The sequence below is a fragment of the Fringilla coelebs genome (genome assembly GCF_963513975.1).
Source record: "Fringilla coelebs genome assembly, chromosome: 1".
In the NCBI taxonomy this organism is placed as follows: Eukaryota; Metazoa; Chordata; class Aves; order Passeriformes; family Fringillidae; genus Fringilla; species Fringilla coelebs.
Genome location: NC_140028.1, coordinates 124760286 through 124773705, shown reverse-complemented (window position 1 = coordinate 124773705; position 13420 = coordinate 124760286). Strand labels below are relative to the sequence as shown.

General features: G+C 36.3%; 1 protein-coding gene across 2 annotated transcripts in view; it reads right to left on the bottom strand.

Moving 5' to 3' along the window:
• Positions 1–13420, bottom strand: part of DGKB (diacylglycerol kinase beta) — a gene marked incomplete at both ends in the record, with an annotated part of 297216 nt that overhangs the window by 263935 nt on the left and 19861 nt on the right. For both annotated transcript variants that reach the window (XM_084201490.1, XM_084201489.1), the window contains one exon: positions 3774–3850. In XM_084201490.1, coding sequence (XP_084057616.1) covers positions 3774–3850 — 77 coding nt within the window. The remainder of the gene's footprint in view (positions 1–3773; positions 3851–13420) is intronic.

Genomic DNA, 13420 nt, shown 5'->3' with positions numbered 1-13420 from the left:
CTCAGTGCACTACATGACGCCTACAGGAACACGAGGGGATCAGGCCAGGCCTGCAGGAGTTTCATAAAGGCAGATCCTGCTTGACTCCTGGGTCCTTGACATCCTTCTATGACAAGGTGACCTGCTTAGTAGATGAGGATATTGTCTACCTGGACTTCTGTAGAATCGTTATCATCAAGGTTGGAAAAGACCTCTACGGTTTTTAGTACATCCTTTAACACTGGATTCTCCTGGAGACACTGTCTGCTCATGGCTTAGACAGGTGCACCTCTGCTGGCTAATAAACTGGCCAGGGAGTAGAGGTCAGTGGAGTTATATCCGGTCAGAAGTGGTGTTTCCCAGCACTCACCAAGTCCTGTAAAATATCTCTATCAATGACCTGGACCAAGGTATGACCTGCACCTTAGTCAGTCTGAACTGATGCCTTGTTGGGCAAGAGCTTTGATTTCCTACCTGAGGGTAGGAAGGCTCTGCATAGAGATCAGGACAGGCTGGATCAGTGGGCTAAGGCCAGTGACATGAGCTTCAACAAGGCCAAGTGCCAGTCCTGCACTTGGGTCACAGTGAGCCCAGGCAGCTCCACAGGCTGGGGGAAAATTGTCTGGAAAGCTGCCCAGCAGAAAAGGAGCTGGGAATGCTGCTTGACAGTCTGTTGAACATGGGCCAGTGTGTGCCCAGGTGGCCAAGAAAGCCAACAGACTCCTCCATAAACAAAAATTCAAGATGCACTCAAAAAGGATGACAACACTAGGTCTACAGGCACACAATGCTGTGTACTTACTGCCCATTTAGACACTGTCTTTAGCTCTGTCTGCTTTCCTAATTCTTGTCAACTATTCAATGCTCCCCTCAAAGTGAAATGGATGAAATTAATTAATATAAATAGATCTCAAATGATGAAAAGAATATTTATCAATCACAGCTTTCCAAGAGGCTGATCTTAGATGATGGGTCTTATACCATGTAAAAAATCTGCTCTTAATTGTATCTTTGATATTGACTTAGAGAAGAACATGAAAGGGCAGGTGTTCAGTAGTATTTGTAGAAATTTTAGGCATCTCCCTTACACTGAAAGTAGAGAGTAAAAGTTAATAGTAGATGACCTTCTGATAATTTTATTTGCCACTTCCCATAATCCTAAAATCCACTCACTTAACAAGATATAAAATAATGTAAAAAAAATCAGTTTATTTCAGGTAGTAAGTTTTCAATACCAATTCTTTTGCTATTTGCATTCCATTAGATCAGCCTGTGGCAAAAAACTGCATTGTGGAACCCATGCAGTGGAAAATATTCCTGAGCCCTTCAAATATGTAAGTAAATATATAAGTAAATATTTAATTAAATATATCCCTCTGATGAATTTGCCACAGGTCTGTGAATCATGACCCATGGTAAAAACTGATATCATCTTTTGGCAGAACGAGACTTAAACCATTTGGAGTGTTTATAAGATAATTATCTAGGAAAAAGGTAAAAAGAAAATATGATGGTATCCTCTACAAAACAACTAGGCAGAAGTGCTGTACAGAATACATGGAAACAAAGAGCTGCACTAAGACTGATGCCAGCTGGATCGGTGAATTTTTGTAATCTCACTTACAGATAATAGTTAATTACTTATAACCAAATCCACAGAGTCCTCATCCAACCACATAAAATCAACTTGCAGATCATTCTGTAAAGAGTTTATCCACACAGCAGGCTGAATGCATGCCAAAAATATAGACACACCTGTGTAAAGGCAGTTTGCTTGTCAAAACAGAATATTCACTCACTGCCAGAGGAAATTTCAGCCACTTTGCTTTCAGTTCAGCTATGGCAGGAACCTTGAGCTAATAAACCTTATCAGATCCAAAGTAGCTTTGTTGCTAGCTATGTTCTTATGTTGCACTCCCTGAAGTCTAAGTGCTAAGCAGAAAAGCGCAAAAGTTTCCATGGTTAGCCTATGTCCAGTATTGACCCAGGAGTTAGTGAATAGCTTGATTCATGCTGAAGACATTGAAGTCATCACAGGATGCCTGTTGAGAATTCCTTCTTCCCCTACCCTCCTCCTGTCCTGCTCCCTGCCCTGGATGTTTCATTACACTGGTAGAATTCTGCAAATGAAGAGCTGTGAAATGAAGAACAGGGAGATACCATGCAGAGTCAAAGACTCATCTCAAGACCAACTGTGCTTAATTCCAGCTTTGCATGGATTTTGCCAATTCACCTGGCTTCAGTCAGAGCAATTTTCCTGGGTACCCATCTTGCCATGACTCAATTTCCATGTAGCCCCAAATGGGAAGAATAATTTTGTTAAAAGAGACTAATCACACCACTTTATGTAATCATGCTTATATACAATTGACAATATGAAAATATGTTACCTATATGGCAATTTATTATTTAAATATACATAAAATGCAGTTATTTTTTACTTTAACAGGTATGCTTCACAAAACTGAGCACGTATGATGACTGAAAACATGTGAAGAATTAGAAGAAAAAACATATAGTAGATTAGGACCATTTTATCAGTTCACATTTTTCCTAAAAAAATAAAGATCAAAACCAAAAGTATGTCTATATTCTAACAAAAAGCAGGTAAAGGAGGTCCTACAGTCTGTGGATGATCACAGCATTCCCATCCATTTATATTATATGAATATACTTAACTAGAATCCTGGAAATCAGGATCAACTCACACTATTTTACTGAATTACTTTTTTTTTTTCCTCAGAAACTGACTAAAATGACTAGCATTATGCCAGGCCAAGTTCAAAGCCTCAAGTGATTTTTCAATACTTAATAAGCTATAACTCATTAGTTGACAATAATGGTATTACTGCCAATATATTTTCAATAATTTTTTTGCATTTACACCCTGAAATATAAGATCTAGTAATTTCCATAGTGGTTAGCCCATGTTTCTATCCTGAATTTCATATAATGTGAGCACAGTCAGAAATAGTACTATTAGAAACATTACTGAAACAGGTTTTTATTTAGCTGCATTCTGAATCACACTATTAGGATGTGCTAAGCAAATGCAAATTTCAATTGAGGATAAGAAAAGAAAACAATCTGCCTTTTTCTTCCAGCCAAATCCGAATACCTTGTCTAGTGGTGAATCTGTAGTGACAATATGCACACAGCTTTTTTTCAGCTGAATTCTTTGTTTCATAACATCAGAAAATCCCACAAACAGAAACAACATAAGGGAAACAGAATTTTAAAAGAAATCTTAATGGACTTTACTTTTATAACTTTTGAAACTATGCTTAACATTTCCAATCTTCAGACACTGGAAAACCCTATTAATCTTATCATAAGGGTTTTGGGTGGAGGTGTTTTGGGTGTTTGTTTTTTATTTGGGGGGGTAGGGGGGAGAAGGGGAAGGGGATCTTTGTGCTGATTTTGGCTGGGATAGAGTTAATTTCCTTCACAGTAGCTTGCATTGAGCTGTGTTTTGCATTTTTGCTGAGAACAGTGTTGATAACAAAGGGAAGTTTTAGTTATTTACACAGAGTCAAGGCCTTTTCTCAACAGCACATCAGCAAGGCAGCTGAAGGTACATAAAAATTTGGGAAGGGGCACAGTTGGGATAACTAACCCAGGGAATACAGAGACATTCCAGATCATATGGCATCCTGGTTTTTTGTTTTCCAAACACTTTCAAATACCCCAAACACCTCATTTATAAATAATCTTCTATTTAAAATGCTTTGAATGCTATATAATTTAAAAACTGTCCCCATCGCTTCTGATCATTAAGAAACAAGAAAAATTACCCCTTCAGGATTATATTTTGCTAACACACCACTGCCATGGAATTCTTCTAAGACATCCTTAATTTTCTTGGTGGAATCTGGATAAAAAAAATAAAGAGAGAGAAATTGAAAATACAGAACACTGATTTACATAATATGAACTGTAATTAAAAAAACAACCATCAAAACTGCTAATAGCTTTTCACAATGCACATTAGTAATTTTCTGTAGCTGTATGAGAGCTCTGGGCACAAAGAAAATGAGAACATACTTTACCTTCTTAACAATTACTGTAAAAACCAGCAAGTAAACATAAAATGCTCAGAAAAGCACTCTTTGATCTAATCCTTAACTGTTAAATAGCATATTTCTGCAGGAGTTTTTTTCAGGACTATTTCAAGTCACTTTTCTTGTCCTTGAGTCAACCACAAAAAATGGTTATTTCCACCAGCACTACAAAATCTCCTCTGGCAGAGCTGCCAGTGAGTACAGGAGCTGGACAATATCAAGATAAATGGGAACATTCCAGAAAAAAACTCTTCAGTGGTCACATCACAGAATACAAATGTTCTCAAGACTTCAATTTTTGCAGAACTCTCAGGTACTCTAAAAACTATAAGCTTCAGTAACTTTTATCTAACAGAACTATGCAAATCCCTGCAGTTCAGAATTAGGTAGATATAATTTTTCCAATTTTTTTTAACTGTGTGTAGAATAACAAAGCAATTACTTCAGTAAGCTGCCATTACATTAAACCCTGGAATTCAGATTCACTTAGAACTCATAATGCACATAACCATCTTTTCCTCATTAAACATCTCAGCAATACAGGAAAAATAACTGTAACTCGTTTGTTTCTTTCAAATGCAGTAGTTGAGTGTAGAATGGTCAAATGTAAATAATGGCCACAAGACCATGAACCAGTAATGAGTACCAAAGCAGTGAGTAAGAGAATACTTGAACTTTGTATCTGCAATTTTATTTCTACAACAAAACCTGGAAGTAGAGAAGCAAAGAGTAAACCAAGAACAGGACTCCCTAGAGCAATTATTTAGGCACTTAATATTACAAACACTAGGACCTAATATGGCTTCTCTTAATTAAATCAACAAAATATGACATTGTAATAGTTCTTAGACTTTAAAGACATCCAGCATCTTAAATGTGACTCTAAAACATAAGTTTAGCAAATTATGTGACCTGAAAGGAGAAAATGTAGCAGCCAAGGATATAAACAATAGTTATGTAACAGTTCTGTAACAGTTCATAGCAGCTATAAACAGGAAACAACACTAAAATTCAGTTTTAAGAGGTGTTGGGAGGAGGTGTTTCTCTCCCACTCTCATACACAGTTTACACAGTAATAGAAATGGCTTTTCCCAATGTTTTTCATTTACCAAATTTTCTTAAATAAAAACATCTGAGACTATGTGTGGCCCCAATAAAATAGTTTCTTTTCACTAATTGGATGTATTTCAATATCACTGTTCATTACAGGGAACAGCACTTAGCAGGCCTCATGAGCAGTCAATGCAAATACCTACTTGATGAAATCATCTATAATCTTATTGCTGTGGCATTTGAATTGCAACAAAAAATCACGACTTTATGTCAAATAAATAAATAAATAAATAAATAAATATGTTAAGCAACAAATTTTATTTTAGCTGTAATTTAGAAGTTGGTGGGTTACTTACTGACCAGGTCAAGGACACAAATTGGTGACAGACAAAAATTTCTTTTTATTTGGTTTCTATTATTTTAATATGTTTTTCAGTATTTATATACATGGTTGTATATAAAAATCATTGCAACCTATGATAATAATGGCAGTAACTACAAAAGCAGCAGTGTGAGATGAGCAGATGTATGAGAGAGGTGATTGAGTCTCATCCTAAAAAAGGATTTTTCTGAACTTTGGAGGAAAGGTTAAACACAAACATTAAATAGAAAAACAGCAAGGTCCCCTCACACATCTTTTATTATCCAAAATAAAAAATACATAAATAAAATAGAAATAGACTGCTTTCTAGGGATTTTAAAACAATCTCTTGAGGTTTTCTTTCAGCAATGCTTTATTCCATATTTTGCCAGATAGTCCATTCATCTTTAAATGGGCATTATGTCTATGCAACTGTAATTAAAAGCAAAACCTATATGGTATGTTACTGAAATTAAATTAAATTCTTGCTTTCCTTTTTTTTTTCACATTTTCTTAGTCAAGTATCAAGAAAGAAAATATGCTCCACTGCAACAACTTAACTTTTTCATGCATGAGTTTAAAACAGTCACATCCAAAAAGCATTGCCTTCATGTTTGAAATTACTGTCAAGAAAATAAAGGTCTGCAGACGTAAATTCTGCTTTAGCTGTCCAGCAAAACTTTTGAAAATATTTCCACATTCAGGTCAGGAGCTGTAATTATTTTGAGTACTACAGCCAAAGCAGAATCATTTTTTACACTCTTTTGTTCACAGTCATTCAATCCCTTTTTTCACTACATGTGACAGTATCCAAGCCAGAATGGAGATCTTTCAAACTGTTCAAAATGACATATTGATATTTTAAGAAGAGTGCCAACACACCATCTTCTGCCTGCATACTCCTTAACAGCGCTGACAACCCTCAGAAAAAATTAATTCTTCTTCCTCAGCCTCGAGTAGGCAAACTAATATTGGGAACATGTTCCAGCTTTAATAAGCTGTCCTAAAGGGATATGAAGAATAGGATCATTTTCTACTCTTTTTCAGGAATCACATTAAAAAAGCAAAAGCCAAAAAGCCGACAAAAAACTGTCCTAGAAAGCTGTATGAAATAGAAACTCCAATAATATGTTATCAACACCATTTAAAAAATAGTTAAGTACATGCTCTTCGTCAAAAAAATAAGCAAAAAAATTCCAGAAAATATATACAAAAGTATCTAGAAATTTTTCCTAAGACTGTTTATTCTAAAAATAGTAAATAAATAGGAGGTAAAAACAATGGTATGGATTTATTTACAGTTTGTCCAATCCAAGTCATCTAAATAATCACTGTAAAATGCTGGTGCAAACACAAACATCAGAACAGAACCTGTATTCCCTCTGTTTCCTAAAAGTACAGATGTTCTGCATGCCTTAGCATCTCAGCACTTCAGAGCAATTTCAGTACCTTCGTAAGCACCACTCATGTTAAAACACAAATATGGTTTTAAACTCTAAGCTGTTTTTAAGATCAAGGACAATTTCCTTCTTTGTCTAAGTCTCTGCATTCCAAGCTCTCCTCAAGAGAGATGGTTTCTAAAAATGTGTATATATAGTATATAGCCTGTCATGGCAGTGCTTAAATCCCATGTTATCTGCAAAGTTATAGCTGGCACAGTACAAGTTTAATGTAGCTTGAAATATAATGTTTGTTTCATAAAAAAATCTCTCTTTTCTTTTACAATTTTGTTATTTTTATTACCCACTAGATCAGTGGTTTGGGTATTCAGTCAAAATACAGAAGACCTTCAATTCTGTCCCCTGCCTGAATTAACTTCAACTCTTACAGTTCAACCCATCTTCTGTTGCAGTTTGCATTTAGTCAAGAGGGTGGAAGGAAAAAAGGGAAACTTTGGCCCAGGATTCAGAGTTTTCCTTGGATGAGGCGAGATGCCATTTCCTACCTCATGCCCCAGTGAGTTTGGGGCAGAATAAATGGGCAAGGCATGGTGTGAAAGACTGCTAACTGAGAAGCTATTACAAGTACAGGGGAGAAAAGTAGCTGGATTCTGCACTGGATGCTGCAGAAATTCTGTTTTAAATTAATGCTCCAAAACATAAAGATGTAACTTGGGAATAAAAATAAAGGCAAAACAATTAAAATAATAGCACTGGAAATATGAAACCTGCATATTAAAGCAAAATTATCAAAGTGTCTTGTTTTTTTCTTAACTATCTCTCAGCCCTGACAAAGGTACTTTTTATAACTGAAGACAAATTTACATACTAAGTTCAAAACTGTTTGAGGTTTAGCCCACATTGAAAATTATTATTCACTTTCTAAAGTGACTCAACTTCAGATGAAGAAAATTGAGCACTCAGTTGAGACTGGAATTTTGTGTACCATTTCTCCTATAATCAGAATACACAAAACGTAAGGAAAACTTGCCCAGATCAGACTTTTCCTACATTTTCTCCTCCTCCTCTTTCTTCAAAATAATTTTTCCTTAAAAAAGACTCATAAGACAACTTACATAAAACTCACATGCTATGTAAACAGAAATGCTTTTCAATTTAAACGGAAATAAACATAAGAAAAAAATTATTCTGAGTTATAATTCTCAACAGAAAGTCATAACAACCTGCTTATCTATTGGGCCATAACTAATTTTAACACCTACAATAACATGTAGAGTAATAAGCACTTTCGATCTCCATTTGCGTTTTTTAAACTTAATACAATTTAAAACACATCACAGGCATACAAAATACAAAAGTTTCACAGAGGTTTTCTATACATTTTATCATGACTTAGAAAAGCAAAAGGTCCAACCATACTTACAGAATTTCCTCCAGGCCAACAAAGCCTCGCACAAACTCAAAAGCTCTTCTTGACAGATAAGCCAAAGAGAAGCACTGAGAGAAACCCAGCAATCACCTGGCATTACAATTTTTATACAGATTCTTAGTCTATGGATTTTCCTTTCTTTTGTGGATACAACAACACAGTAATATGTGTGTATCTAAATTTGCATGCACAACTTTTAGTTCTTTTTGCCTAGTTATTTTTATTCAGAGAAGTGGACAATGCTTTTACTCAAGCTACAGCTGTGCCTAATCTAAAGCTTTATTGGTCTAGAAATTCCAGTATTAAAAAGGCCAAGCCCATCAACAAACCAGCACCATCACGTAAAAAGTGTCCACCTTTCTACAAAGAGTTTGTTTCAGTAAGGATGTGGCTCATGAAGCATTACTCAGGGCTGCAGCATGTCTGTGCTGGTGGTAAGAGGTGCCTGATGGTTGTTACTGTACTGGCAGAAGGCAGGAATTTACATGTCCTCTGCTGCCCAGGCTCACTGCCAATATAGGTTCTCGTTCATAACTTACAAGTGGTCTTTTGATGAAAATTTCACAAAGGAAACAAACATTTAAAACTTTTAACAGGATAAACACTTGATTTTAGCTTTCTTATAATGAGAATTTAAAACCTATTGTGGCCTTTCAAAGAGTGGCCAAGGAGACCTCCCCAAACCTTCTGCTACCAACAGTTTGGGTAACATTGTAATCAGAATTCAACTTCACCCTCCAAATTACATTCTCATTGAATTCTATGACAATTACAAAAAGAATGCTTCTTAGAAACTCAGTCAGAATTGGATGATGCTGCCTAAAAAACCACAGTGGTAAGTGACTTCTGCAAGAGGGAATGGAGGAGGTACAACAAAAGAGAGGTAGGAGCAGCAGCTCCTTCTGCAGAGGAAAACCTCCTCCTGGCACCCAAAACAGGCGCTGCCTCTTCCACCCATCCTCCCTGCTGGGGCTGAGCAACACAAGGAGCAAGACAGATTCATTTTACCCATTGTTATGAACTAAATGACACTTAGACAAGGACTTCTTTGTGAAAAAAAAGCAATATTGACTGCATGTGCCAACACATCTTTAGTCCACATTAATAAAAAATGTCCACCAAATCCCTCTTCCCTAAGCAGATGTTCAAGTGAAAAGTATATGGCAAGCAACAGGGAGTCAGGGAGGCTTAATTTTAGTGTGCTAGAGAGATGAGCTTTCAAAGGAAGAAATAAGTAAAGGATGAAAACAGACTGCAGAACTTGAGCAGAACTGCAACTAAGTCCTGAGTTAAATAACTGTTAAAAATGTTAAATAAGAAAAAGAATGCATCAGATTTTTACATTTTAAAATTATTCCACTTTCTCAGTGTCTTTTGGACTCCTTTGTTTCCTGACATTCTAAAAATTACATCTTCAAAAGTCTGAAAGCTCCTCAGAGTGTATCTCTGAGAGGAAGACTCAGGATATCAGGCTGCTGTGAATATTTGGGCTCTGTGAGACCAGGACCCCATGGATCCTCTGGGTCAGCAGGGCAGGCTCTGACCACCAGGATCTGTCCCATCACCAAAGCTGGCAGCGGGCAGCCCCAGAGCCAGGCACCAGGCATCTCCCTGGGGTAAGGGCAAGCAAGATCCTGTCAGTCTGTTAAAAAATACCTTGCACTGAGACCAGGAAGGAGGAGAAGGCCTGGGAGCTTCTCAAGTACTCAGATTCCATCATTACAATTGAGTTTGAAAACTCATACAAACCTTTTCTCATTTCCCTCTTCTGATTTCCTTTTTATTTTTTGATGGTAATATCACCCAATAGAGGCTCCCAGCTCAAAAGTTTTTCAGTTAGAATGATGATGAAACAACTGTCTATTAAATTAAAGAAGGAATGCTGTTGACAACATATTTCATTCCAAACACTAAATCTAAGTACGAACTAGTAATGAAGAGTCAAATCAGTTTGGTTAGAAATTCAGCAGGTATTTTTTCTGGTTTTAAGTGGGAAGAGGGAAATAGCATTCTAAGTTTGACGATACTTCTACAGGTTTTGAAGTATAATTTTAAAAAATACAGTAATTCACTTGTTTCTGTTTTCCCCAAAATGCCACACCTCAAATCCTGTGGTCACAACAAGAAGGACATTGAGGTGCTAGAGTGTGTCCAGAGAAGGGCAATGGAGCTGGGGAAGGGTCACAAGTCCTTGTCTGCCACAAGTCCTACAAGGAGCATCTATCTGAGGGTACCAGGGTTGTTCAGCCTAGAGGAAAGGAGGCTCAGGGGAGACCTGTAGCCAGATGAGGGCTGGCCTCTTCTCCCAGGCAACCAGCAACAGAACAAGGGGAAACACCCTCAAGTTGCACCAGGGGATGTTGCATAGAAGTAAAAATTTCTTCACTGAAATTGTGGTTAAGCACTGAAACAGGCTCCTCAGGGAAGTGGAGGACTGACCATCCCCAAAAGTGTCCAAAAAAGTGACATGGTACTTCATGACATGTTTTAATGGGAATGGTGGCATTCAGCCAAAGATTGCATTTGATGATCTTGGAAGTCTTTTCCAACCATATTGTTTCTGTGATTCTCTGAATTTTTACATTTGTATACTTTGAACTCATAATCTTTTTATCCTAAAGCTGAAGTTTATTTAACCCAAACTTCAATTATGGCTTCAAAAATTATTGAATAGGATAAATTGCAAGACAAAATTTAAAAGCTACATCTGGTCCTTCCATTCTTCCTTACAGCACTGACAGTTCTTGAAATTAGTTTTTTCCTCTTCTTTTTCCAATTTTTTCCCCATTTTGCTTTATCATGTTTCTTGTTTGCAAAATATCAAGTTTATTTTACCCTTCCTCTTACAAAGTTTTAAATGTTTATACAGTGATGATTCTTGACATCGCAAAAATCTGTGGTTTTTGCAATCATGATTCTCTATTACAGTTTCTTATGGGAGCAAAGCCTTTAAAGTCAAATACATACCTAGGTCATAAAACTGAGAGCATTAGCAACACAAGTACACATGAATCTGGATCTTGAACTACAAATGATGAAGGCTCCTGCACTTGCTGTGAATATATACCAGTATAAACTGCATTGCCCTTTTTTTGTCCTAAATACTATTCCTAAGCTTTTGTTCTTGGTGACCTCATGCTTGGTGCAGGGAGGAAGAACAGCTAAAAAAGAGGTCACTAGAGCCTGTTCCCTGCAGAACTCATAGAAACTAGCCTTGACAATGCTATCAAAGCTTTTCAGCATTTAGTGGCTATCAAAACTGCCAGAAAATCTATCAAGCAGAGTAGTACTGCCCCTGGCATTTTGGCCTGTACAAAATTCTCTATTGCCTGACTACGTTTCCATGTGAAGACTTCCCATGATACAGACATACAGACCCTCTATACACACACACTATGTTGCCAAGCCCTTGCATTTTAGTTCATATATAGTTCACATAGACATTATATGCACCATTTGGTGAATTCAGATGAGTTTTTGCAATCAGCAAGACATTACCTGATCTAATCTATCAAATCTCTATAGAAATTAGCGAAAGGTGGCCATATTCAATTTGGGGAAGGGAAACAACACTTGTCCTTTACATTCCACACCTCTCTTGTTAGCATAAGCAGATTTGAACTCTTGGGGCAAGTATTTAGTATTTAAAAGTGTGATCCAGTTTGCATAATTTGCAAATAAAAAAAGAAATTACCTGAACGTTCATGACTCAATACTCCTAGCTAAAAATATTTTTTAAAAAATCATTATTGCTTTTACAAAGTTTCTCTAATTTCTATTTCCTTTGTAGGATATTTTTAAGTTTCTGTGTACTGAAAGTGTTGACAACAACAGTTCTCATTTATCACCACTGTGGGTGAGAATCTTGCCATATAAATTTTAGAATCTTTCTCGGAGTACTTATAGCATTGCATGTGTTGAGCCTGTGGAAACCTTAATATTATAGAAAGTTTAAAGTTAGTTACTGAAAAGGTAACAGCTTTGTTGTCCATAGGAATGGGCTGCTAGCAAACATCTGCTTACAAGTCACAGCCTCTCAACCATTGCTTAATTACAAAGGCACGGTATGATGCAGAGATTGTTCCCACTGTGGTATTTACACATTCAGCTACCTTATAAGGCTACTGAAAAAGTTTACTGCAAAATAGATAGAATTAAAATATAGAAGTAAAAGAAAAAATGCTACAAACTGATCAGTTAAAAAAAAAAAAAGTCAGTTCCAGTTCAAGACCTAGCTTCTGGGATAATACTGTTCTCCTAATTGCTGTAACTTGAAATTTAATGAAATGAACAACTGGTAAGAGACTACAACTATGCCTTATGTATGTCAGGAAGTTTTTGAGTTTTCCTATTTTCATTACTATAACAAAGCAGCTCAGTATTTATATTATACTTTCACACATTAAATATTAATATATGCTCATTTATCTTAACAATTGTCATTCTAAATCTATCCTGGGAAATGTGTTTTATGTTCATTGCTCTGAGAAACGCATGGTTCAAGTACTACTTCTGTAAATCTTCCAGATGCGGAGTTTCAAATTTTAAAAACTACTGTTTACATCTAAGCCAGCTGTTTTCAAGTTTGGTATAGTTAAATAGCATTTTTTGTGATTTGCTATATAATTTTTTTTAATCATTCAATACTTTCTTCAGATAATTAATTCTTTATCTCACTAATTTCTTATGTGCCTTTTTGGACAATATGGACCCTAACAGACAATACTTGAGATATAGAGTGTACAGAAGAGAGATATCATGCAAGAACATCAAGGAAAGGAAAGCACTTAAGATCAGTTCACACTCCTGGAGATCTGTTTTCTACTGATTTTTGCTTGATGCACCTCAAATCTTTTCCCTTTCTCTACAAAAACATTAAACCTGAATTTTGTATTGGCTTTAGTACAAAGAGATTTCATCTTCTGCCTTTCCAATTTAATATCAAAGCTGGAACTGGGTAATACTTTGTCATTCCAGGATTCTAAGGAAACAGCAAGCAAGAATAAACCTTATAATATAGTACATTGACAAAGGCAGCATTAAACTCTACTACCAGGATTATCTGTGATTTTATCAAATAACATTTTGTGTCAAGAATATCACGGAGAGACACTCTAAGGAAGACTGCATTTTCACA